At 41.0% G+C, this 27657-nt stretch overlaps 1 protein-coding gene across 1 annotated transcript; it reads right to left on the bottom strand.

Moving 5' to 3' along the window:
- Positions 1 to 1411: 1411 nt before the first annotated feature.
- On the bottom strand, positions 1412 to 25847 carry PKIB (cAMP-dependent protein kinase inhibitor beta). Its single transcript, XM_072857895.1, has 3 exons — positions 25659 to 25847; positions 6588 to 6762; positions 1412 to 2098 (listed from the first exon to the last, which is right to left on the bottom strand). Exons 2-3 carry the CDS (start codon positions 6733 to 6735, stop codon positions 2013 to 2015), a joined length of 234 nt encoding a protein of 77 aa, XP_072713996.1. The 5' UTR covers positions 6736 to 6762; positions 25659 to 25847; the 3' UTR covers positions 1412 to 2012.
- Positions 25848 to 27657: the final 1810 nt, after the last annotated feature.

Below are 27657 nucleotides of genomic sequence, written 5' to 3'. Positions count from 1 at the left end.
CTAAGCTGTATGCCTGTGAGCAGTTAACTCCATGTATGTGTATAGCTGTGGAATGGTTTTTATCAGAGTTTAGCATGTGAATAATTTGCTAAATCCAGCTGGTTCATAATTGGTGTTTTAATAGTAAAAAACTTCAAAGCATCTTAGGCTAGCAAAATACTTAAAGTATCTATTCCTGTAACCCAAATTTCAGTGTCTGTATTCTGTAAGAGAAGAATCTAAATATATCCAGTGCTGCAACTGTGAAAGAAGAGAATTCAATATAGGCCATGACCCAAAAGAGCACTTTAGCATATGCTCCACTTAAAGCATATAAGGAATTCTGTTTCAGTAATACTTAGCTACTTGATTTCCATGGGATCATATTAACTTCTTAAAATTGAACAATTTTATGTACTGTGATGCTGTAAAGGAGGCTGGTATATGAAAATGGGACTGCAACCCAGAACAAGAGTGTGTACCACAAATGTAGTTAGCTCCGAGTCCCTCTCCACTGTGGTTTTCAACTCTGGTCCTCCAGTGTCAGCTAGTTCAGTCTCTCAGACTTTCTTAAGCCACCTGTTTTGCTCCAGTGGAGTAAGTTACTTTACCTTTCCAAACCTGAAAGTAATTCTGGGATGTTGCACTTGTTAAATGAATACAGGTAAATGGAGGGAACTGTCAGTTCAGTTGGATGAAACTGAATCCTTTACTGAATGGTCCCCAAAAGAGTGCGTGCGTAAATGCACAGTAGGAATGGTAGGTGTGCAGAGAGTCCTCTTACGAGCTCTCTGCCAGCTATAAAATACACAAATATTTTATAGATGGAATACCGGTCAAATGTGGAATGTACCCATCAGAGATGCTTCCTCCATCTGGCTACAGCCCAGCAGAGAAATTGTGTGGGCAAATAAAAGCATTCGATTGTCAGTGTTGGTTAGGTTTCAAGAAGTACATAAATGGCTGCTGCCCTGGGATGCAGTAAAGGTGCATGTCTGTACCTGAATCTTAGGTCTCCTACAATAAGGGAATGAATGCTAAGTATTTTCAAGAGCATGACCTCCATAACAAAACAATTCCTTTCAGCAGAGAAAAACCTTTGCTTAAAAATCTTTGTAAAAATCACAATGATTGAAACATCTTCATTGTTAGCAAACAATAAAGCAAAAACCAGATGAAGTAAAAGAAATATATATTATGGGGTTTTAAGTCTTGTCATACAGGAGAAACATCAAGGAATCAACAGAAGACAGAAGAGATGACAGCTATTTAATTTCCACAGTGAGATTAAACAATTTTAAATCACTTACAAACATGGCTACTTTATTTTAGATACACATGAACAGCTACAATATTCAGCCTGAAAACAGAAATGACAGAAGTGGCAAGACTGCTAAGAGTGGGAGAACTGAGATGATCTGCCATAATCAAATAGAGCTTAAAGAGAGTTTGAAAACAAGCACTGGTGTTTAAGTAGTTTACAAAACCTTTTGGAGACAGGAGAAGGACAGAAAAAAATTGTTTCGTTTTTATTTCTCATATCCATCTACATATGCCTAATGAGAACAAAAATCTCCGGAGATAAATTACAGATAATGTCTGTAATCTAATATATACTTAATATCATCTTAAGGTGGGGAGAGTGAATACACCTCTGTGTCAGAGAGAAAGAAACTATTTTGGGAAATTAAGAAACAGGATTTTTATTTTGAAGCAATCATTAATTGGTGGTACATCTGCTAGGTATATTAATTGAAACTGTCAAAGAAGATTAGTTAGGATGAATATTATAACCATGAGAAAACCCAAAACGAGATACATTCTTTAGTTCTCTTCCCATTTGGATGTCTAGAACATTGGTTTTGAAGGACGACAGTAGAAAAAACAGTAGTTCCACGTTAATGTCATCTAGGTACAAGTGTGTTGCAAAATCTTGTCTGTGCTGCTAAAGTTGCTACCACGCTTCAGAAGGGGTGACACAGGGAAACTGGAAAGTCTGTCGTGGGTTTCATTAATCCAGCAGTCCTTAGGTGTTAGGAATCATTGCTTTTTCCTTCCGCCTCTTGACTTTCCAGCAAGGCTTTGGATGATGGCACTTCTCCACCCTCTGCTCCTTCATCTAAAAAAAGACAGAATTAAATATTTATACCACACACATTCTCACAGCTTTTTTAATCCAGCCAAATATTTGGGTTCACTGATGATCTCTGTTTGGATTGGCTCTTTATTACCACATTCCTGGGTGCTTTAGAAAGAGAGATTAACTCGAAAGATAAAGAACTTGCAGAGGCATCTTCCAAAACCGATTGCCTATTGGTGTTGATTTGCCTGCTCCTTGCACATGCTGATCAATGTGCATTTGGTTGTACGAAACAGATTGGAGATAACTTTTTATTATTGGTATTCTTTTTTTCTGGGTCATTTCCAAAGTCAAGTTAAAATATTGCATTCCTCTGAGCATTGCTTGGTTTCAGGTAGATAACATTACAGTTTATGAACATTCCAGTTATCTGGCTGATCTTTTTTGCCAAGAAATACCTAGGAGAATTCACCCTGTCTTCACAAGATGAGGGGATTGTTATTCTGATTTAGAAGTTCACTCTTCCATAGGTTAGAGTTGGATACTTACATGACTAATATAAGTAAAAGCTCCTGAGCATGCGTGGTCATTAAATGGAGAGTTCCACACTGTCGCTTTTGATGCTCAAATTATCTCACTGAGAAACAGGAACTCCTCTTGCCCCGATTTCCTTGCAAAGCGTAATCATTTTCACAATACCTTCAAGTCCCACATGGCATTACCAGTGCTAACAGAACAGTTTGTATACCCAAATCTAAGACAGCCCATAGCTTTTGGGGGCAAGGAGAGGTCTGATGAGCATATCTGGCTGTACCGTCTTCCACTTTAATAGCTGTAATCTAAGGGGTACATTTTCAGCTATTTGCCCTGGAGACTTGCCGTAAAATAGCTCAAACAGCCAAAAGAGTTACATATCTTGGTCTCTACATATCACAGCAAATATATACTGCTGTACACAATTCATCACCTAAAGCTCTTGGCAGAAAGCACTTGATGTTGTAAGTCTGCTCAGAGGTTTGGAGGCTTTGGAGTTTTATACTGGTAAATTAAGAACTGAGTTATCTGACACTCTTCAGCATTATGTAGCACAGCACTGTTGAGGAAAGGGAGACAGAACAATCTCCTCTATTGTCTGTTTCCGTGTGGGGTTGGATGTCTAATATTAGTGGAGTCTTGCAGACAGGGTAGAGGAAAACAGTTTGTTAGAGGAAATCTAATCTTATAGTTGGTAGCACTTAGGTATGCAACAGGCGCTAAGCTGCTGAGTGTATCAAGATAGTTATACACAGTCACCTAGAAAAAATTCAGCAAACAATAAAGGTTATTGGCAGAATGGTGCCCTAACGCAGATTACCAAATGTGAGAGACGATTATAGCCTCTTTGCTCTCAAACTTCTCGCAGACTCCTCTTCAACCTTTGGATCACCAGTGACACCAATCAACTGTTTAACATGGTTCCAGTATGGCCTCCTGAAAGTCTCAGCCCTCCAAAACTTACACACCATCAGAGGATGATCAGACAGGATACAGATGGTCTTCATTTCAGAGTTAGGCTCTGAGATAAACAGCTGGTGCCAAAATCTCTCCTGTCCATCTCATGAGAACATTAATTTGGTGTGGCTTGCAGAGCACATGGAAATTTATATCACGCAGCTATGATCCTTGTATATTCATAAAGAATAAAGCAAAGTCTCTTTTATCTTCTAAGCTAGACAAAAGGTATTAGCACATCCTTTCACTATGACAGCAGCCGACAGCATTTTAGAAAGAGAGGAAATGTATGATCCAATGAGCATTAGCTAAATTTGAAGCAAGATGGAGGGAGTCCTAGTCACCATTTCCCATAATCTTCACTGAATCTTTCAGAGTAGAAAAAAAATAGGGCACACTTTATATAGCCACGTGCTCCATCTTCTCCACTTTTCTCATTTATCCAACTTCTTTGTTCTGAGCTGGAAATGGCTTTCATTTTTTTAACAACTTATTGTTAAAACCAGAAACAGGTAAAAAGAGATGCCTGTTAGAGCCCCAAATGTTTCACAAACTGTTTCCCTGTCACAGCATTTGAACTTCCAAACTTTCTTTCCATTTTGATGACTTCTCCTCGTTTTGCTTGCTGTCTCATCAGAAGTTTAACTGACAACACAATGAGGCTGTAATTCCCATCTGATACTTGTGGAATTCCAAACCCCAAAAAGCATCCAAGCAGTCAGCGTGGACCTAACTGTATCCTGTATTCATTTCCTATTATCACTACTGCAAACTGCTGATAACAGAAACTGCTCCTTCCAGGCACGCTCTGGCACAGCTATATGTCAATGACAAAAGCAAAGGATAATTCCATGCTCTTAATTGTTCTTCAAATCCTGGCAGTGCTGGTCCTTGTATTTGTAAGAAAGCATCAGTACATTTTGCTAAAACTAATGTAGCTGTGTTTCATTTCTTCTTCTTCATGCATTGAATGGGCACCAGGAGAGGAGGATTATTCTGTCTGGAGGGCTAAGTACTTATTTTATGCTGTGCTGTAACATTTCTTTTAACAAGACTTTCACTCTTTCATGTTTATTTTTATCCAGGGGAAAAAAAAGATCAAAAAGAGAAATTTTGCATGCTTTAAAAAGTATATTCTTTCCAACTACTAAACTTTCCAGAGGCCAAAATGAAACAAACGAGGAACTTATCTATAGCTGTTGTGTTCTTTTGCACTTTTTTTACATGGTGCATCTCTCTCAAGGTTCACTGCTCTAAACAATACAACGGTTAGTTACACATAATGTAGCAATGAATATTTCAGTGGGTTGGACTGGTCACTTCACTTCCACAGCTCCTGACACTAATAACAATATAAATTCCCATCTGCCTCTCCTTTGATAAGGGAAACAGTTCTCTCCCACTGGAGCCTGACCCCTGGTCATGGTACACGAACTGTGCCAGGCAGAAGAGCTATTTGGAATAACCCCCCCCCCCATAATATTTGAAAACCAAAGCATTAAATGTTAAGTGACTGTACTTTGGAATGGATTTCCAGTGCTCCAGTCACACACAGCAGAAGGAGAAAATCTGTAGGGACATACTTTCATATTCCTAGGGAAAAATCTCTCCTAGAAACAAAGGAGTTTTAACTGGACTCACAGGGCTCCCAGCTTTACTTTGAATGTACTCTGACACAGGGCCTGCCGTCCTTCCCACCTCCTCTTCCAGATTCTCCCTGTTCCCCTCACTACTGCCCTGCAGCCTGAGGGTATCTGACCTTGTTGTCTTTCCCTTTTTTTCTTTATGTCCACCCTGTCTCCTTCATAAATCCTTGCACTTTCTTTTTGCAAAAGTAATGCCTCTTTCCAGCACCAATTCAGATTCTTATTTTCTTCTCTTTCCCAGGTTCAAGCCAGGATGTGGTCATTCGGTCCCTTCTCACTCTTCCTGGAAATGTTCTTTCTACCTGCCCAGCAGTCCTTCAATGGGCCCATGTTGGGTTTCGATTACAGAACCCCAAATACATGAATATAAATTAAATCACCAAAGCAAGAACAACTTGTAATCAAAGGAATTCCCCCCCCAGCCTTTATGGTGCTTTAGAAGTCTGTAAACTCAACATCTTGTAATTGCTTCGGGAAATGTACAAGCAGGACATGCATCCTCAGAGCCTGGGGATCCCTCCTATAATCTACTTCAGTTCAGATTCATGGACCCTCCACTCTTCAGCACAGGCCTGCCTTTCGCTGTGCTCCACCCACACCACTGCTGCTCTTGGATGTGGGACCAGCAGTTGTGGTGGCATTTGTCACAGCAGCAACAGTGATGGGCATGAGAAGAAAAAGTTACTTCCAAATCAGAACCTAAAAAAGTAGGGGTAACCCATGCTCAGGGCCAACCTATAATTCTCAATTCATTGGCATTAGAAACCAGATTTTTCTGAACCTGAAAATGCCCCTGAAATCCCCCTCAAAGTAAAAAGAACTCAAATATAAAGCTGGTGTTGATTAGACCTGTGCTAAATCAACAGAGTACCTTACCAAATTAAAGGACATGCCAAATAGGACACTGGTCTCAGACAGCAAAGTTGAAAGCCTACTAGCAGGAGTAAATCACTGTAAACCCTACTCTTAATGTATATGCCCGAGTTAGGATACCTGTAATTGGACTAACAGCGAAGCTTGTTGTCTTGTGCTAAGTTATCTCAGTGCAGGAGCAGACCCTAGTTTATAGCTGGAGTGATGGTTTTCCAAGCTGCCCAGCAGCGCAACTGTGTTTGCTCTTCCTCAGGGGAACCAGAATTCAGTTCCCACACCTTTCCCCAGGCTGCTGAACACTGAATCTGTGGGTGGATATGGCAGACTTAGTCTGGGTTAAAATTAACTTGTCTCATCAGGAGGTACAAGTGGCAGCTGCTTTGGAAGGTTGAATATAATCCCAAATGAGGAAAGAAATATTAGTATTGACATCAAAACTCCATGGTGGCAGAAGTCTTAAGGAGAAAGCAAAGGACAACTGCATAAAAATGTCCGTTTCTTGAATGTGCAGCCATTACCTTCTGAAACGGAGAGCTCAGCCAGTTTGTGTGGCAGGTCTGAAGTCCCAGCACCAGCAGGAGAGCCCAGAATATCTGGTAAGGCATTCCGGCGGCCTGCCCGTCCTGATGCTGCAAAATCTGTGACCACAGGCTCCACATCAGTCATTGCTGACTCCTTTCCTCATAGCAACATCTGCATATGGAACAAACACAAGAAGAAAACAGCTGTAGCCCAGATGGATGTTAATCACCTGCTCAACAATACAATAGCCGTAGGCTTTGCCCAATGGGTCTTTTGTTATTAAAAGCCATATATTTCAATACTGAGTGCTTAAGCTTTATTTGTGCCCCAGAAGAAGATAAAAGAATCTCCCTGCATTTCCTTACGTTGCCATTTGCACATCAGACTAGCACAATGAACAGCTCCGTACCTACAAGAAACCTGTGGAGCGGGTCAGCAACAGCGCTTTCTGCCAGCTGCTTGTATGTCTTCTTATGACCGGATCCCTCTTCTTAAGTGGTTTTACCATGCAACCACTCGGAAGGGAACTGAAACTCTGTTTTGTCATACTGTCTCTATGAAGCAAAGCATGTTTTCTTTATTATGAATCTTGTTTAGATTCTTATTTAGAATCTTGTTAGAACAAACTCCTTTCACAGAGGAGCAAATTATATAAAAAAGACCTCTCAAAAACCAAACTAAAACTCTTCATAAAATTTCTTTATCCTGCAGATATCAAACCATTTGTTTTCCTCTGCTCCTTGTTAGCTTGGTTTAACCTCAGCTTGTGCATGTGACTTTTATCTAATAAATAATTGAATCCTGGAAATAACAGAACCAACGGTGGTCTGCTCCCTTGATCCCTGTCTCAAAGCCTGTTGAATTGAATGGGAAAACTTTGCTGACCAAAATGGGCTTTGGACCAGGCATAGAGGTGTTTGCAGGATCACACCCCAGGGCACCAGCTTAAGTGAGAACACCTGGAGCAGAAGGAGGTGATACTTAGCTGCAAGTGGCACACAGGGATAGTGTGTGAAAACTGCCATTGGCAACTGTATTATTAAGAATCACAAAAGACTATCATACCAGAATTGTACACAATAATTTCTGATAATTAACAGAGTAATTTCTAATAATTAGACATTAATTGTTCAATTAAAAACAATATTTACTTGCTCTATATGAATGCAGTTGTGTGTGCAATGTGGGAACAGGAATGTTGTGTCTTTGTGTAAATATGGTCAGTGTTTTGTGTGGGAAGAAATACAGATGGGGCTGGAGACCAATCTGATGGAAGGCTGTCAGCTTTCGGTTGACAACTGGCTGTATTTAGAATAAGAATTGGATAAGGAAAGTCTCAATCATTTTAGTGTTGTTCATATAAGAAGCAAAGGATCATAGTCCCCTTTCTAAAATTCTGCTAAGCTTGGGAAATATCAGTGCTCTCATTTCATGGACAGAAAAACCGAGGCAAATAGAGATCAAACATGACCTGCTCTGTTGTGCAGGAACGGAGGGGCAGAAATTTGATTACTGATGCTGACCTGGCGTTTCCACCACAAAGAACATTTTCCTTTTCTCCCTCAAAGTGCCTTTCAGCGTGTCACTCCAACAACAAGAATAAATATTCTTAATCTTCTTTGTATCTCTATACTTTGTAATAAAGAAATTAATCCTTCTTGGCAAGAAACGAAGGCATGAGTAAAATATGCAAGTCTGAAAGACAACTTGAACATGCAAATAAACCACTTTCTTTAACCAAAGTCAGTAACTGAAAGTTCTGTCCTGGAGATTTAGCAGAAAGTTCCTGTCTTGCATGAAAACAGTCAGGTCAAGTCAAAATGAATCTTTTCCATAAGTAGCAAAAATATAAAAACTATACATGGACATTCAAGAGTGCAACTTGGAGAAAATATACAAAGTATGTGTATCGACATCTCAGTTAGATATAGCATTACACTAGGTATTCATTAAAATGGGTGAGGTCAGCACTTGACAAGAAATATCAAAATAAGGAGAATGAATCCATATTTACAGACACAGTCTCATGGCTATTTGTGGGTGTTCGTATTTACTTAACTGTAGGTGTCCTAAATACATTTCTCCACATGCTCACCAGAGCAAGTAGAGACTGTAAATTACACTTCAGAACAGAAAATACTCAGGATCTCCTTTTGCTTAGTAAAGCTGTTAAAATTTGTTCCCAATGCCAAAATACTAGTGTTGCTGTAGTTCCTGCCCATTTCATTTGAGCCATTTAGTTGGTGAGACAATAATACTGTTGTGAGCTGACTGCTGTTCACATAAGGATCTACAGAACGTCATTAACATCAAAACACACCAAAGACTTTCTCAAACCTGTCTTGTGGACTTGTTTTTTTCTCTTTTCTCTCCTGCATGGATGTTTTGGTCCCTAAATGGTTACTTTTTAAATGGAGAAAATCTGCTCTACAACTCATGTTATATGAAACTACTCTCTTCTGTAGCAGAGTTTCATCTTACCCACCTTGTGCACTTGTTTCAAATCCCTCCCTTCCTCTCCAGCTTACCTCTTTCTCCCCTGATGTAATGTCCCTTCATTGCATAATACTAGACAACCCAGGAAGATGATGAAGGACACAGTGTGACATGCTTTCATGTATGTGAATTTTGATTTATGCACTTGATTAAAGAAGTGTGCAGAGACAAATCTAGAACATCTGTCAGACAGAAAATCAGCTGATCATTATCCATTGGTCTGGTGGCCATAACTCAAACATAGCTATCTAAAAATAATAAAATTACACCATTCTTTATATATGTAGCAGTTACCATTATGTTTTCACCTTTGTTTTTTCTATACTACACTTAAGGTATTAGAGGCTGAGGAGAAGACTGAGTTCAAAAGTTAAGGGCTGCCCACTGTGCTAGCACAGGGTGTTCTCTAAGTATATTTGAAAGACAAGGGACTACCCCAGCAGGCTTAGGACTGACATTACAAATCAAAATTTAAGTCCATTTAGGTCCATATAAATTAAAACTTAAGTCCACCTCCAAACATATGACGGACCATATTCAAAATAGCTTGCTGCTGTACTTCAGCTAAATAGCATTTCATTCTTTAATGTTCTAAGGAATTCCTTCAATTTCACTCTGATGCTCTGTTATAATAGTATTTTCTAAGGCCTACATCCAAGTAAGGATGTCAAGTTTCTCCACTCTTCATCTGTTTCTACCTTTAATTTTTTTAACATAACCACCAGGAAATAACTATCTTTTTGGCATCTTCTTGCATCTGTTATATGTAGTATTTTTCATGCTTCCTCACAGAGTAAATAATAATCACAGCACAACATCTATTTTCCCAATTCCATTCCTCCTCCTGCTGGCAACATCTCCTTCAGCTTCACTGAACTCATTTTGCTGTAGCCTTATCCGAGTTAAAGATACTTACATCTTGCCAATGCCTGCATGCAGTTGCCTCTCTCAGCTTCCAAATTACTGTTGTCATTTTTCTCCCATGTCACTGCTCACCAGAATAATGGTGCATAGCTCTAAAAGAATACTGACAGATTTCCAGAGCAGAAGGTTCCGTACTTCCCTGGCTCCCCTTTTTCCATAGCAAAAACCAGGCCACCCAAAAGCAGAAGGGGACTGGGTGGAAAACAGAGTTGAGCAGAGATGCAGGCTGTTTGCAGAGGGTCAACAGTAGGAAGGCAGGTGGACCTCCCAGAAAAGCTCACCTACTAAAATTAGAGACCGAAGGCATCCCAACTAGTACTCCATCAGTACTCCACGGCACCAGACTAACTTTGCAGCTCATTACTGGGCTGTGGCATAGCGCTAAGGGGTTTGTGGGAGTACTAGATTAATCTTCTCATATACGCCTCTGAAATCCCTGCAGGACCACCCAGAATGCACAACAGACCACTCAGGTGTGCAAGGGGGAAAGAAATGCTCTGCTTGTGGAAACTGGCTACAACCAGAAATAAAACTCAATTACTGTATCTATCAGACATTTAAGTAGGTGTCCTCAAACAAAGCAATGGCAGGGAAAATACCAGTGGGATTTTCTCTAAGCGAGACAGCTAGTTTGTTAATCTTTGAATCTTCTTTTGTTGGCAGCATAGCCAGGCTCTTGGGGGAAAATGAGTCACAGAAGCTGATGAGAATTTGTTTAAGTAAATGACAAAGGAAAAGAACAAATAAGTCTCCTGAAACATGTTGTGTTGAGGATCAAGGGAAAAAATGCTTTACGGTGCTCGGTTGTAGCAGGTGCCACAGTCCACGTTAAATGTCAGTGCTGTCTCTTCCTCACCCTATCTGTTAGGAAGTAGATAAATCACCACCATATATTTGTGAAAGCTCTTTTTCTTCTGATCTTTTTACTGTCTTACACAGAGACAAAATACTGTTTTTGTTCTGCTTGGAAGGACAAACTATTCCTCAGGAAATGTCGAAGGTTCTTGACATTGGTATTCTTACAACTCCATGCAGGAGACTGAAAGACCAAATACATCACTCCTTGCCACTCAGGCACTTCCCTCCTCTCAAAAACTTTTGTCTTATGTCTTACAAATAGTCTCTGTCTGCACTATCAGAGAAAGATACACTTCCCAAACACTGTTCCTTTTGAATGCCCCTTAGTAGGAACAAACTGGAAAGCATGAAATCCTCTCACAAACACCTGAAAAATACAACAGCCAAGTAGGACTTTTACAGCCAGATTGCTTGATTTTGTCTCTTGATGGTCTCTAACTGTAAGATGCATTTCAGCATCTTACTTTATTCAGAAAGAACTTAGTCCTTTTAGTTGTGTTTAGTTGTTTTTTATTTACTTGTAAGTAATGAGTGTTCTCCAAGCACCTTTACCCCAAAAGCCTGTAGGTTCGAAAGTTTCTAAAGAGAACAGAAAACTTATTCAATGAAGTGCTTCCCACTGTGCAACTGAGATGAAAACCACATCTCCTTGCTATGCAGTTGCCATGCTTTCACATCCTCTTCAGCTGCAGCTGCATCCTGACAGCTTTGCCTCCTCTTCCCAGAGATTTCAGAATAGGAACATTCTCATTATATGTGCTCATGTAATCCTTGTGCTTTATCCTGAATCATTACTGGACCACAGGAAAGGAAAAAAAGCTAGGAACATTCATGCTTTTAAGGAAGGCAGTCCAGATATTATGATGCTGACTAGCAGTAACCTGGGCATTTGCATAACAATTTTTGCGAGAAAAATTTGTTATGTGTTTTTTCACATCAATAACATTTGTAACACACTAGTAAGCCTAGTGCTGGGAAGCACACAGAAAGATAAGCAAGCAGTCTTTACCATATCTATATCAAACCCAGGAGTCTTGATTCTGTTTGGGTCTTAGGATAAGAGACCACACATTTCTTAATACACAAAAGCAATATAGCTAACTATATGAAAGATAGAAGTGAATCACTCAGGAAAAAAAGTAAATTTGTTAGCTTTCAGGTTTTTTAATACATCACTAAAGTTGAAACAAGTTCCTTTTATTATTTCATGTTAGAAAGATGATTTGGGTTTCCTGTACCAACGGAGATGTCCTCTCTAGTGCATGTTCTCTGAAAAATTCATGAGTTGTTTTCCCATACAGGGAAACTAAATTATATCCCATCTCAGTAAATCTACAGTGCAGAAGCATGTTTGAGTCCTTCTACATCTTCTGCTTCAGTCTGGATGTTACAGCCCATATAACACATGATATTTTGGGGATGGTATTTGTAAGTTTGGTATATTGTATAACAGGGTTTCACTTTTGGTTCTTTGCAGTGTACACAGCTGGACAGACATTTAACACAAATGTCTTGTGTGTTTCTTTTGCTCTGGATACGTGACCTACTCTACGCTTTTGCACCAGGGGCAATATCCTTACTGATAATGTGCAAAAATGGCTTCCATACATGATTTTCCTAGTCCCAAACTGGTCAGCCTGGGATACTAAGATTACACCATTCCTCCATTTCCTGCCTCAGTGCTCTCAGAAGCATTGAGTGAAGGTCCAAGATCTTGATCATGTTGTTCAGATGCTCATCAATTTGGGGTACAGAATCTGAAAACCTTGGCCAAAGCTACAGGATAAAGACAGGAGCTGATAAATTTTGCCCCTTGGTGAGTCCAATTTCTAGATCAATCTTGTCTATGCTTTCATGAGGAATGGTTGAAGATGGGAAATTAATTTTATTAAATATTAAGGTACATCACAAACCTCACCAATCTTCAGCTCAAAATGCAATATATATCTTAATTTTTGCTGTCTCCTGTATACAGTGGCATATGTATGCACTTGTATAGATACTGCAGCTGAAAGGACTGGTGTAAGCCAGTATGCCATGCCAGCATTAAAAGGTATGTATGGCATGAAACCACTTTCTATACAAATTAAATGGGATGGACTTGTTTTTTACTCAGGCTTGTACTTTGAAACTTTCAGTCAAATTTTCTGATCACTTCCATAAAGCAAATATTATACTCATGGAAAAGACAAGACAAAAAAAGCCACGTAACTTATTAGTCATGCTGTTTTTATACTTCTGGAGAATGCATAGATACCATGGTGCGGTTCACCCTCTACAAACCCATACAGAGTAGAACAGCTTTACTGTGAGCTGTGTTTGAGTAAGCACAGTGCTCTGATGCATGGAAGAACACATTACAAAGCTAACAGCAGTTCTAAGTACTGGTAGAATTTTCCCATTGTGAAAGAAAATAAGGAAGAGAGGGGAAGGGGTCATGATGCTGACAACTGAATCAGAAGTTATCTGCAGCAAGTAACAAATGAAGTTACATTAGCTGAAGGCAGTCAATACCAAGCAAGCGAGCAAATTGCTTTCCAAATGTCTCTGAGTGACCAAAAGCAATGACAGACATAAGCTTTAGTCGACTTCATGGGAAACACAATTCAACAGGGAAGAAACTCTAATGCATCAGCTATGCTGGAAAGAAATCAAATGCATCCCCTACTATGGAATAAGAAATGAAGCTCAATGGAAACCAACCAACCAACCAACCAAATTCTTCCACTTATATTTTGGCCATTCATCCTCACAAGAGTTTTCATTTCCTATTGCAAAATGTATAAATATCGCCTGTCCCACATATACACAGTACACTTTCTGAGTTGAGACACAGAGCTCCACCCTTCCAAATCCTTTCTTAATATTTGCATCTGGCCTGAAATCCAAGAGAAGCTTGCCCACCCACAGGAACATACCTGAGGAGTAATTTAGGAATTATTTAGACATCGTTTTTAAGGCTAATTTTGCAGAGGCCCTGCAACTACAACATTGCAGTTAACTTGTATTTATGATTTTTCGCATTGCCAAAGGCACACAAGGAAATTAGTATCCTTACTGTACTACTTAGTCTTGTTACTAGTCATACATGCACCACACCTTCCCTCCAACCTTTCCGATCTTCTTGTTTCTCAGCCTTTGAACTGGGAATTCTTCAGGGAAGAATCAAAGGACTTTTTCCTTCTGCTTTGATACCTGCTGCCCCAGCATCCCACGAACACTTCCTTTGACACAGACAAGTCAACACCTACGTAAGCCAGCATATGCGTATGTCCGTACTGTATGCTTTATTAGAAGCAGCGAGGGATTTGGTTCTCTGCTTGCCAGCTCTGTGGAAGAAAACTACTCTGACAAAACCACTGGGAAAGGCTGAGGCAGCAAACAGCTTGTAGCATACTGGAGTCCACTTACACAATGTACTGTAGTAAAGCAATTAGCACAGTGCAATATAAAATGCAATTGAGAGAAGATGAATTTACAATTTAGCAGATATATGAGAAAGGGACAATCCTATGCACATAACCAACACACCTATGTACCCCAATTCTCTTACTGGAGAAGGCCCAAGTCTTCTTGACATCTTACTGACATGAATGAGGAACGTTTCCATCTAGTTCAGAGTGAATCAAAGGGTACTGGTATGGACAGGAAGTTCCCAGGAATGGAGATCCTTGTGGAAGTGCTTACAGAAGAGAAAGAGTTGCCTGGTAGCAACATGTGGGCACAAAGGGCTGAAAGTCAGGAGCACAAGGATGACAGAGAAGTAAGAGGCATGGGGAGCCTGTAATGGTGGTTTTGTACATAGAGAGAAGGGAAGCTTAACTGAGGGTCTACCTGAGATAAAAAAATGACTCAGCAAGCTAAAGCGACGCAGGAAGAAAGGAACCTCTGGAACTTTACTAAGGAGGAAGAGGAACAAAATCAGTAAGGAGGAGCTTCTTTGGAGGGCAAGCAGGATGGAGGCAGGGAGGAAGACAGGCTTGGTAAAGTTTGGGGAGCATTTCAGGAGACCAGCTGTGCTGAAGGATGTGCACAGAGATGGGCACTACAGAGATCCTATGGATTAGCAGCAAACTAGCTAGGTAGCAGTAAAACAGGCGCTTTTTTTCTGCTTATAAGATTATGTGTGTAATTATCCCAATATGCTCACATGTAGAAAACCTGAGGAGTCTGCACAAGAAATACAAGGACAGTTTACTACACCAAGGAAATTTTTTTTTTTTTGAGGGGGATAAATTATTTTGTTAACATGACATATGCCACAATGCCTAGTTAACTGAATACGTAGTATTTGTGATGACCTTTACAGACTGATGTTGTGCAGACCCCTCAAAAGAACAAGCAGCTGCAATGCGAGCTTCCACACAGACATGCCTCTTTTTTGCCCTGCCAGCAGCTCCGTTCCAAGGAGAAAAGTCCCTGTTTGTTTGATATTCAGACCTCCAGAGGGTCTCCTGGAGGCAGAATTGGGTTTGGTGAAGGATGCAACCCAGTGCTATTCTCCATGTAGCTGTTAGGTGGCAACAGCCTGGTAGTGCGCAGGAACTGTGTGTGAACAGCAGCAGGCACCTTGCTAAGTCCCTAAGCCTTCAAAGCATGAGACCATTTCCATTAAAAAGGAAGGACAAGCTCTCAGAAGCACTTTATTGTTTCAGGTATGCAAATAAAAGCTGACTCTTGATTTTATTATCATAGAATCATAGAATAGTTTGGGTTGGAAGGGACCTTTAAAGGTCATTTAGTCCAACCCCCCTGCCATGAGCAGGGACATCTTCAACTAGATCAGGTTGCTCAGAGCCCCATCCAACCTAACCTTGAATGTTTCCAGGGATGGGGCATCTACCACCTCTCTGGGCAACCTGTTCCAGTGCCTCACCACCCTCATCATAAAAAAGTTCTTCCTTCTATCTAGTCTAAATCTACCCTCTTTTACTTTAAAACCATTACCCCTTGTCCTATCGCAACAGGCCCTATTAAAAAGTTTGTCCCCATCTTTTTATAAGCCCTCTTTAAGTACTGAAAGGCTGCAACAAGGTCTCCCTAGAGCCTTCTCTTCTCCAGGCTGAATAACCCCAACTCAACTCTCTCAGCCTGTCCTCATAGGAGAGGTGTTCCACCCCTCTGATCATTTTTGTGGCCCTCCTCTGGACCCGCTCCAACAGCTCCATGTCCTTCTTGTGCTGAGGGCTCCAGAGCTGGATGCGGCACTCCAGGTGAGGTCTCACCAGTGCAGAGTAGAGGGGCAGAATCACCTCCCTCGACCTGCTGGCCATGCTTCTTTTGATGCAGCCCAGGATACAGTTGGCCTTCTGGGATGCCAGCACACTTTGCTGGCTCATGTCCAGCTTTTCATCCATCAGTACCCCCAAGTCCTTCTCCACAGGGCTGCTCTCAATCCCTTCATCCCCCAGCCTGTATTGATACCAGGGGTTGCCCCGACCCAGGTGCAGGACCCTGCACTTGGCCTTGTTGAACCTCATGATGTTCATGTGGGCCCACTTCTCAAGCTTGTCCAGGTCCCTCTGGATGACATCCCGTCCTTCTGGTGTGTCAACTGCACCACTCAGCTTGGTGTCATCTGCCAACTTGCTGAGGGTGCACTGGATCCCACTGTCTATGTCATTGATGAAGATACTAAACAGTACTGGTCCCAATACAGACCCCTGAGGTCACCAGGGTCACCATACGGACACCACTTGTGACCAATCTCCATGTGGACATTGAGCCGTTGACCACTACCCTCTGGATGTGACCATCCAACCAATTCCTCATTCACCAAACAGTCCACCCATCAAATCCATATCTCTCCAATTTAGAGAGAAGGATGTTGTGGGGGACCATGCCAAAGGCCTTACAGAAGTCCAGATAGATGACATCCATTGCTTTTCCCTTGTCCACTGATGTAGTCACTCCATCACAGAAAGCCATTAGGTTGGTCAGGCAGGACTTGCCCTTGGTGAAGCCATGCTGGCTGTCTCAAATCACCTCCCTGCCCTCCATGTGCCTTAGCATAGTTCCTAGGAGGATCTGGTCCATGATCTTCCCAGGCACAGAGGTGAGGCTGACAGGTCGGTAGTTCCCAGGGTCATCCTTTCTACCCTTTTTAAAAATAGGCACAATGTTTCCCTTCTTCCAGTCACCAGGGACTTCACCTGACTGCCATGACTTTTCAAATATCATGGAGAGTGGCTTGGCAACTACATCAGCCAGTTCCCTCAGGACTCTGGGATGCATCTTGTCAGGTCCCATAGACATATATGGTCAGGTTCCTCAGGGGTCACGAACCTGTCTGTCATGGACAGATAACATTCCATAACTATATATAAAAGCAGATTAATTGTATCTTATTTGTATGATTCTTCCTCCTTCAAACTTATGAGCTGTATTTTTTATGGCCTGGATCAGACCTGGAGAGCATCCCACCCTATGTGTGGACTTCTTCCCCAGTCAGCTTCAGTTGCACCTTAGTGATGTGGAAATACTTGTGTTTAGCCAGTTTTGCAGTCACATCCCTTAGTGCTTCTTCACCTGAAGATAGGAGAGGATACTCTCTGTCTTGTAATGATATGGTTCATGTCTGATGAACACTTTGGAAAAGCTAAAGTGTAACCAAATCCAAGCACCATTCTTCTCCTTAAGTTGGAGTAAAACTCTCCTATTTAAATTTTTCATTTCTGTATCCTGGTTTCATAGTGCCAAACACACACAAGGAGAAGTCACTATTTCCAGACCAAGATTACTCAACAGTCTGTTCTAATTTCAAACAAACAAACAAACAAACAACCCCCAAAACAAACAACAAAAACCCCAACACACAAACCAAAACAAAAAACTGAAGTGAAACTTAGTAATTAATTGCTATTTACTTATAGAGGTCTGGATATAGCATTTAAATCAAAGTAAGCTTAACCCTCAACTCTTTATTGGGCAATCAAAGTACTAATGTACTACTAAAAGCCAATTTTCTTTAGGATAGCAAGCTGCAACAAAGCCTGCTTGTCTTTGCCATAAGTGAGTTTGTAAATCTAACACTCAAGTTATTATTATTTGACTAGCTTCCTTAAGCACCAGCCTGAAAGGTAAAGCAGTTGACAACTTCAGCTCTTTCACTAGTGTTTATTGCTGATGAGAGCATCTCTTCCACCCTATTCACAAAGAGCAAATACCAGCCCGAGAGCTGCTAAGGTATCTTGCAGACATCACCCCAACACTTCACTCAAACATGGTTCTCAGGGTCTCAGCGGTCTTTGCTTTCACCATGAAGCTCTGCATAACTATTTCCCCCCATAATTATTTGTCTCTCGCTTCAGTTGCTTCTTCTACTCCACAAATGATCTGGGTTTCCTGAACTATTCTTCTGGCTCATCCACGAATGCTTCTGGAAATCCAATCCAAAATACTTCATTTGGCATTCTTCACTGGATAGGATGTTGGAAAGAAAATCATGTTTGCACAACTCAATAAATGTTTAGTTAGTTAATAAAATATTATTTTATTAACTCAGTTCAGGGGTAGTAAAAGGTCTTTGATTTTCCAAATATAAGTGAACTATTGTAGGATAATTCTATAAAGCCATCTCAGCTTGAAGGAGAGCTGGTCTACCCAAAAGTTTTTCCAATGACATTTTTCTAACTAATAAAAGATATTTTCTCTCCCTAAAAACTTTGTCTTGACCATGTCCTTAGGCCACCACAGGTGCTGGAAAGTTCTACAAAATCATTTTGGTTCAGTTTGCCCTCAGGGGAAGAGGAACCAACAGAGATCACTGTGGTTTTCGCAGTAATCTGATGACTTTCAGTGAGCTCAGGCAGAAAACAGCCATTTGGGATGTGAAGTCTACTACAAACAAAATGGAGCTAACCCCCACCTGCAAGTCACCCTGGTGCGCTGAAGGACCCTTTAATGAATTACTGAAGTTTCTTACTGCTCTGCTCAACATGTCAGTGACATGTCAGTTAACATTCACAGAGATGAAAAATCAATAGGACATACAGCTACATTTTGAGAAGTTATGTTATACAACTTTTCTGCACCATCTTCTAAAATTGCATTTTAAATCTGGACCCTCAGTTCCCTGCTCTGGATGTTCCATTTATATTTTATTTATGCTTTAGCATATATTTTTGCTTCGGATAAAATATTTCTTCAATATTAAATGAATCGTTTTTCATTTTCATTTCAGTCTCCAACTTACATCATGCCTACTCTAATACAATTCCACTCAGATCATATCCTCTAGAGCATACCTGTTCAATCTTGGCAGTAGTCCCGTTTACTGACTTTAATGAAATTACAGGTAGAAAAATCTGCCCCATCCCATGGTGACTCACCAAGAAAATAGACTGAGATTCGAGAAATGTGTCTTCCTTTAGCCTTATAATTTAAGTTAAATAATGACCTTGATTCACAAAACTTCCCCATTATATTTACAATAGACTTTAACTTACAAATAAAAAAATAAATACAATCAATTACAATTCACTGAAACATATCCTGACAGTGTAGGTTTACATTTTGATCCTGCAGTTATGCATGTACTTAACTTCATCTAATTGCAAGGCTTCTGTTCCTTCCATTGAAATTTGGTAATACAGACAGGAGACAGCACTAGGAATGCGCTCTTATAACGTTCAGGAGCAGATCACTGGGTCGGATTTGTCCCACTCAGATTTGGAGATAAAGAGTTGTCTCCAGTGGATCAGATACCTGCCGATACAGTCCCTGGTTATTTGTCTGCACCAGAAAGTCTGTGACTGCACCTAATGGTCGGATATTGCAGGGTATTTACATGCATGCACAGGCACAAATGATCAGAACAAGGCAAGTCTCAGATTTACTCCTCTGCCAGAAAATTTTGAGACTGGGGGGAAAACTTACCAAAATTTTCCATAGAATAGAGAACATGGGGGCACAAATATTTGCGAGCATCTTGTCCTTAAATTTTCTGGGAATGAGCCAGCTACACCCTGCTCCACTCAACAGCACCGATGAAACAGAATTTCAAATAAATTAAAAAAATAACCCCGAACCCACAATCTCTTGAGGACTAATGATGGAAACAAATAGGCTATATGATTAGCTACAGTACACACTAAGAACTTCTTCCTTGCAACTTATTCTGGATTAAGTTCATGCTTCAGGTGAAGGGTTTATCTGCAGTACTACACTTGCTCCTGCCTTCCTATTTTTAGATGACTCCATTTGTTTCCTCTGCGTCTCTGCTGAAAGGATACGATTGATCACAGCGATTTATAAACCTTCCTGACTTTCATGCTATTTCAGACTGTCTCTTTTTCCTATGAGAATAGGCCTAATAGGTGAAATTCATACTAGTTATAAGCCTATACAAGTCAGTGGAATTACACCTGGGATTCATTTGGTTTAATTTCTTTAGCCTTTCAATATACTTCTATTTTATGAAAGTATGAATCATCTCTATTACCCTCCAATGCCCTTAGCCTAGGACATTAAAACAGCCTACCTATCTTAGAGCTTCACAGTTATAGACTAGTTTGGTAAAATAGACATATTTCGAGCAAAATTCTAGTAAAATATACTAAAGAAATTATTTTATGGTCTCCCTGAGCTTACTCGGCAATTGAGGAAAATTATTGTCTCTCAAAAAAGTAAGCCCTAAAAGCAAATCCCTACCTCCAAATATTATAGCCTATCTGTTGTTCAAGAACAAACACCAAACAGTCATTTCCAAGGCATGTACTGGCCTTGCAGTCAGATAATTTCCACACAACTGCATTAATGTATTTTAAATTAATTCAATTAAAATGATCTCTAATTAAGGCAGATGGCTTTAAAGGAGTCTTTTCCATTTTGGTAAATGATCCTTCAGTAAACATGCCCTGCTATCGAAACACCTGGATAAACTGCTTCAAATAAGGACCAAAAAAGGTGTATTTATATCCCAAATGATAATGAGGCTGTGAAAACAACCAGTAGATATAGAACCATTTAAAAGATGACAGAGTAGAAAGCTAAAGTGTGCTTTTTCTAAATGACTTGGATGAAGTACGGCTGAACCCTTAAGCTATTTTTAGTTGGAATGCCAACAGGCATAGAACTTTTATTTAGCTTTCTTAATCTACATGGGCCATTGACGCTTATGGAAGCGTGTAGGGATGGAAACCAAAATAAAACAAAGCCATCAGGTCTTGTTCCTATTTGTCATACAAACAACATTAGTTGGGAGGTCCACCTACTGAATCTTTTGGTTTTAAAGGTTTAACAATCAGCTTTCTTCTTCCTCATCCTTATTATTTTTAATTTAACATTTAGTCTGCTATATTCTGAGTGAGAGGTGGGTTTAATTTTGATATTTCAGACCACAGCCATTCTCCCACAGGGAGCAGCAAAAGCAACAAGCAAGATCTGTCTGAGCAAATGTTTTTACTTTGCTTTCCTCTGGAGCAGAATTGGATAGGATTTTCCTACTGAAAACTGTTTTCCATCGTAAAGGAATCTGCACTTCGACTGCATAGGGAACCATGGGTTGGAACCATGCCGTTCCTGAATCATACCAATTTTAACAAAACTTTTTTACTAGGTCCAGGCAAGAGAGAGCCTGCCGACTGCTGCTGAAGAGTTGCTTGGCCGTGGTTAGGGGCTGGCACAGGGTGGGAGGAGAGTCAGCTTGAATTCGTGTGGATTAGGTGAGTGCTTTAATCGCTAGGCTCTTTGTTACCTCTGAAGTTCTCACTTGCTGGTTTCATCCCTGCAAGCACACAAACACAACCTCACTGGGTTTCCTCACCCTGGAAAGAGCCTGTGTACAGCCCGGTGGTATAGGACATTTCCTAAAACGTTAGGAGGCCAGGAATCCCAGACCTTGCTCAGCTTTACCACAGGGAGGTGGTTCCTTTGTGCTCTTATCTGGCACTGAGACCAAGATGGTCAAACCCTGGCAGTCACACAGGCCATGCAGGAGACTGGGCATCCTCCACCTCAACTGCTCCCTCCCTTATCCTGGGACATGCAGCACCAGCCCTGCCTCCCCTCTTCCTACCCTCCCACGGCAGCAAACACCTTCCCTCTTCTTTCTGTGCCCTTCTACAGCAGCAAATTCACCTCCTGCCAACATATACCCCTCCAGGACACTCTCACTCCACGCAGAAAGTCCCAGTGCCCCCCTCCCCATCCAGCCTCTCCCACCCTGCCCCACAGGAGGACCACAGCAAGAGCCTACCCCTTCCCCGCAGAGGCTCCTTCCCAGGCAGCACCACGCGTGAACCTCCCCGCAGAAAGACAGAAGAATGAGCAACGCAGCCCGGAGAGGGGGAGTTCATCACATCTGCCATTTCACTCGCTTGCTGAAGGCACTCTGATGCCAAGGAACAAGGCGCGCGAAAGAACCCATTTCCAATTGGTTAAAGATTACTGTTCAGCGCTGACATTTTGTATGCTTTGGATTTTATGTTAAATTGGAAATACCACCCTTGCAAGCTCCTCTTAGGATACTGCAGCCTCTGCTGCATTTGGCCAGTGTGTATACATACCTGTGTAAGACGTTGTGAGAGTTCAGGAACTGCTGAATGCTCAGAAACAAATTTTTCCCATCTGCTAAGCTAATGACCTCTTCTAAAATGTCTATGAGCTCTGAACATTTCCTTTTTCAGCTTTGACAGCATAATCATATTATAGCCTGACACCTGGCAGTGTAAATTAATCTCTTTTTTTTTTTTCCCCATGCAAATTCCTCAGAAGTGGATTTTTTCCCCATTTTGTCTCATTAAGCACAGACAGGGAGAGAAGGAGGAAAACAGGCATTATCACTGAGTGAATCATTTTGCAAACTGATACTTCTGTTTCTAGACAGATTGAAACCAATACCATCCTGGTTTCAGCTGGGATAGAGTTAATTTTCTCCCTAGTAGCTGGTATAGTGCTGTGTTTTGGATTTCAGTATGAGAATAATAGTGATAACACGCTGATGTTTTGGTTGTTGCTAAGTGGTGTTTACACTGGTCAAGGACTTTTCAGCTTCCTGTGCTCTGCCAGGTGCACAAGAAGCTGGGAGGGGGCACAGCCAGGACAGCTGACCCCCACTGGCCAAAGGGCTATTCCATACCATAGGGCGTCATGCTCAGTATAGAAACTGGGGAGAGTTGGCTGGGGGGCAGCGATCGCTGCTCGGGGACGGGCTGGGCATCGGTTGGCAGGTGGTGAGCAGTTGTATCACTGTTTTTTTTCCCCCCCTGGGTTTTTGTTCCTCTCTCGCTCCCTTGTTGTTTTCCTTCTCATTACAATTTATTATTATTATTGTTGTTGTTATTGTTGTTGTTATTATTATTATTATTTCCAATTTTTAAACTGTTCTTATCTCAACCCACAAGTTTTTTGCTTTTGTTCTTCCGATTCTCTCCCCCATCCCACCGGGGGGGGAGGGTGAGTGAGTGGCTGTGTCGGGCTTAATTGCCAACTGAGGCTAAACCACAACAAATACCAAGACCGTTTTCGAGGACACGTTCTACAAAGATGCATCTTTCCCAGAAACACACAGACATAATTGCATTGCCTAATGGGAACTCCACGGGAGTTTTGTTTGTGGAAGTATGGGGCTGAGCTTTTCAAAACAAAAACCTGGAAGTGATACTGATTGACAAGTACAGATCTTTGGGGGGTTATGCTGATGTTGTTGTAGTACTCAAAACTTTTACTCCTTGTTTTATATACTGACATTTACTTCTGCATTAAGACCTATATCTTTGAAAGGTCAAAAATAAGGATGCTTGCCATGCTTTCCTGATGAATGGATATCCTTAGAGATGGTGGATTCCCTTTTTCTAAACTCCACTCAACACTGGAGATGAGTAGAGCCTACACCTCCTCCCTAGAGTATTACAGTCTGGGTGGAGAACTGCCAATGGTGTGTTTTTAGCGGACTCTTTTTTTTTTTTTTTTTCTGCAGATGACCTCTTGTTCTTGAAGATCTACAAAAGACTACAGGCACCATGGGAAACATTTTCATCTGGTCTGCTTTGCTACATTTTTATGGCTTACTTTAAAATGAGCAGTTGAAAGGTTTGTTTTATTTATATCTGGTGTTTTTCTCAAAAAAAAGCAGAAATAATTCTGAATTTTCTTGGTTGCAGATGAAAAGACATGACCTTTCACCAAACAGACCTGTATGCTACACTCATTTTTAAACTATGGGTCACATTCTGCTCCTTATAATATCAACCAAACCACTACAGATTTGTTGAATTAAACAGAGGTTTAGTAGAGAGCTGACAGAAAATAAATCCCTGCAGATATCCCTCCACAAAAGCCCTGCTCATTTGTTCTGATGGGGGCAGGGAGCAAGATTTGTTCCTGCCTTAGAAGTTTTAGCACTCCTCCCTAAACTGTAAAGAATCCCTCAAATCTGTGAGGACTGGAGAAAGACCCGATAGACCAGGTCCAAGCACAAGCAGCTATTTGTGCTCAGTTAAGAGCTGTTCGTGGCCAGTGCTCCATCTCAGACTCTTCCTAGTCACAGAGAGCTCCAGAAACTTGTCTGTGACATGGATATCTCTACAGGACTGACATGACAATCTGCGTTTGAAGGGCCACATGAATTGCCCATGAACAGGCTCTCCCTGGTTTTGCCGGATGAATCCCTCTTCCCCTCTGAAGAAGGAAGAGATGCACCCACAGAGAAACTGAACCCATTGCTGTACTTCTCAGCAGGGAACTCCCTAAAGCACCAACAGTCACAGCCAAAAAACATTTGAATATATAATCTAGAGTCTATTCTTTTTTAATCTAACCACATTTATTATACCAAACAAGATTCTTACTCTAAAGTTTCAGCGGAGAGACTAGAAAGACAAAGATGACTTCCGAGGTGCGTAAAGCCCAGCAAGCAGGAGAACACTGGCAAGGCTACGAACAGTTAAATAATAGGGAACTTTTCTGTTTGCTTAGTTTGTTCAAAGCAGTATGGAGACAAGAACAGCTCTTCAACTAAAGCTCATTAGGAATGCTAGATGCTTATGAAACCTTGTTCAAATAGTTTAAAAACAGCCTAAAAGAGGCAGAGAACACAAATGGTAGAATACAGCAAATGAGAGCATAAGAAAAAAAACTACTTACAGGACAGCAAAAAGGGGTTGATGAATACCAGAGACACCCAGAAACAACTAGAATGTGATCTCAATGTCTGGCTTTCAGCTGACTACAGCAAAACACCAAGAGAAAGCTGAACTGTTGCCAAGAGGGAAATGAAACTTGAGTACATTTAAAATAAACAGACTACGAATTCACATACAGGAGCACATGCCTTACAGGTAGACTTCTGGACTTAAGCCTTTCCATTCAGGGCATTCCTGGTACAAAAACAAGCCCTTAACAACCATGTCATAAACCAAATTCTCCATCTTCCTGTAAAGGAGGGTGAATCTCTCTGCACCAGCAGTGCTGCGACATTCACCCCAAAGGTGGCAACTGCTGCATGGACACTGTGTAAGCAAGCAAGCCGTGCCTGTTCAATAGGATTCTGCTATCCGAAGCGTTAACAGAGTACCCATGGCATAAAAACTGCTTTCACACTGTTATAAGATAAATAATACTTTCCCACCGCATTTTCAGCAAATGTCTACAACAGAGTTAATTCTTCAGCATCTACACACAGAGTTTCACAGCGGACAACAAAGCAACCTAGAAATAACCGTACTGCTTAATTTTGTATTAGCTGTCAGATGATTTGCATGGAGAACCGACCAGCCTGCAGGGAAGAGGGTCATCTAGTATGGTTTCTTGGCAATCTGCCCAATTCTGGCCCCCAAAATGCTAAGTACCTTAAAGTTGATGGTTCAGGGATGCCTTCAGCCCCACAGCATGGTCGTTCTTGAAGAGGGGCTGGGCGTGAGCTACAGAAGAAAGCCACTGCTCAAGCTGTGGGCAATCGCAGAGAGGAACATCCAGGAAGGTGCCAGCAGCTCTGGCTTCCACTGTCTCCTCAAAAATAACCTGCAGTCACACAACCACCAGAGAAGCAAATCAACACTGGAAAAGCCTCCCTGCTTTTAAAAATCAGAAAGGCTGAAACAATTTGAAGCTATACAAATAAAAAAAGCTTCTTGGCGCTGAGTACGTCAGCAGGGGAAAAAAAGGAAAGGAACACTGAAGAAAAATTAACTTCTCAGTTGAGGAAATGACTCAACATTTTGTACAAAGTCAAGATAGTCTCCACATGACATTTTTCAAGGGTCAGTCAGCCACAGGTGGGGGACTGGGGGAAAGGTGGGGTTTTATTTATCACTGGATAGGTTTCTTCCAACGCAGAGGACCCAAGCTGAGTAAAACTCAACTGCTGCAAATCTAGAGCAATCCCACAGGAGTTATGTTCCTCTGGATGTACACTGGGGCAACTGAGATCGGGGTCTCCCCACAAACTGTTCACAACAGCCAATTACTTAGTTACTAAAGTGAAAATGGGCATTTCAGTGGATGTCAGTGGGACCATAAAGTCAGGCAGCAGAAATAGAAATTAATTTGCCTAGATACATATTCCTTTTTTGTACGGTGTCATCTCTATTTCAAATGTTTAACTTAGACAGAAAAAGTAGAGAAACAAGGAAACAATTTGTTTAAATGGTTTTATTAAGTTATCCTTCAAATCACTTATGTATTTATTTGGGTAGTGTATGAAACCACACTAAAGTCTACACCGATCTAATTCAACAATTCAGCACTTGCCAAGTATAACCTTTTCTTCCCCATATTCTCTCTTGGATGAACATTCTTCCCTCTGCACTTTCATATTAAGTGGGAGAAACCCACTACAAACTTTGCGAAGGGCTCAGAGAACCCCTGCCTGCTCCACAGGTACTAGTTATAAAAAATGCTGCTCCAGAAAGTGATTAGAATAATAATACAAAGATCAGCATTTTGAAGTAAATAGGGGTTCGTCATGGAGAGATTACTGGATTTCAAAATACTGCAAAATAAATAGTACCACTTCTCAGCCTCCACCTCAACATTTCTGCAACAGTAACTGATACAATAAAGACAGCATAAATTTACAGGAAAAACTGCAATCTTCCCTGAAGCTTTTAGCACTCTGTAAAATTAGTTTTTTTCTTGAGCTTGTCGATTATGCCTATTTTATTGGTTTTGCTTAATTAACACTATCCAGAAGAAACTTCAACGACATTAACTGTCCTTGGCCATTGGTTACAAGATATGCTTCATTTATTTCACTAGTATAGTTAGCCAGGCAAAACAAGAATGGGTTTCTAATTAAGAACCAGGATCTGAAGAGACAAGCGTGAGTAAAGGGAGACAGAAAATGTTATCAGGGTCACATCCACCAGTGCTGCAGTAGCAGAAAGGAAGTATGTGGTTGCCACCATGCTGATGCACACACACAACCCAGCTGGGGTAATGCAATGGCTAGAGTCCCATTAGCCCCCTTTCCAACCTATTTCCTTGCCTTCTATTCCCCCTCCCGTCAATAAACCATGCCTGGTATCAGCAGGGAAGCACAAAATTGTGAATGTTATCTCAAGTTAAAATGCTCTCTTGTTCCAAATCTGTTGCTCACCTGAAGACCAAAAACCATGCTTTTACTTCAGCTGATATATTACTGGACAAACTGTTGGTACAGTCAGTGCTCTGAACCACATCCTTAGCCTGAAATGCTGTCTTTGCACACATGCCCTTTCAAACCTGACATTTTATGAGTTGATTTTAGCTGCTTTACAGTTACCTAAGTGCTGAGGAGAGGAAGAAAACAACATGCACATACAAAAGGTCTGTTGATGCGTTCTCTCTTTTCTATTTTAAAGTTCAAAA

Source organism: Ciconia boyciana, chromosome 3, assembly GCF_034638445.1.
Source record: "Ciconia boyciana chromosome 3, ASM3463844v1, whole genome shotgun sequence".
Lineage (NCBI taxonomy): Eukaryota > Metazoa > Chordata > Aves > Ciconiiformes > Ciconiidae > Ciconia > Ciconia boyciana.
This window is presented reverse-complemented; position numbering and strand designations above follow the sequence as displayed.

Excerpts from the sequence above, each read along its gene's own strand:
- PKIB (XM_072857895.1), bottom strand. The coding sequence starts at position 6,735 with ATGACTGATGTGGAGCCTGTGGTCACAGATTTTGCAGCATCAGGACGG. Across the intron at positions 2,099-6,587 it reads TGAGCTCTCCGTTTCAGAAG|ATGAAGGAGCAGAGGGTGGA; the intron begins GTAATGGCTGCA and ends GTCTTTTTTTAG.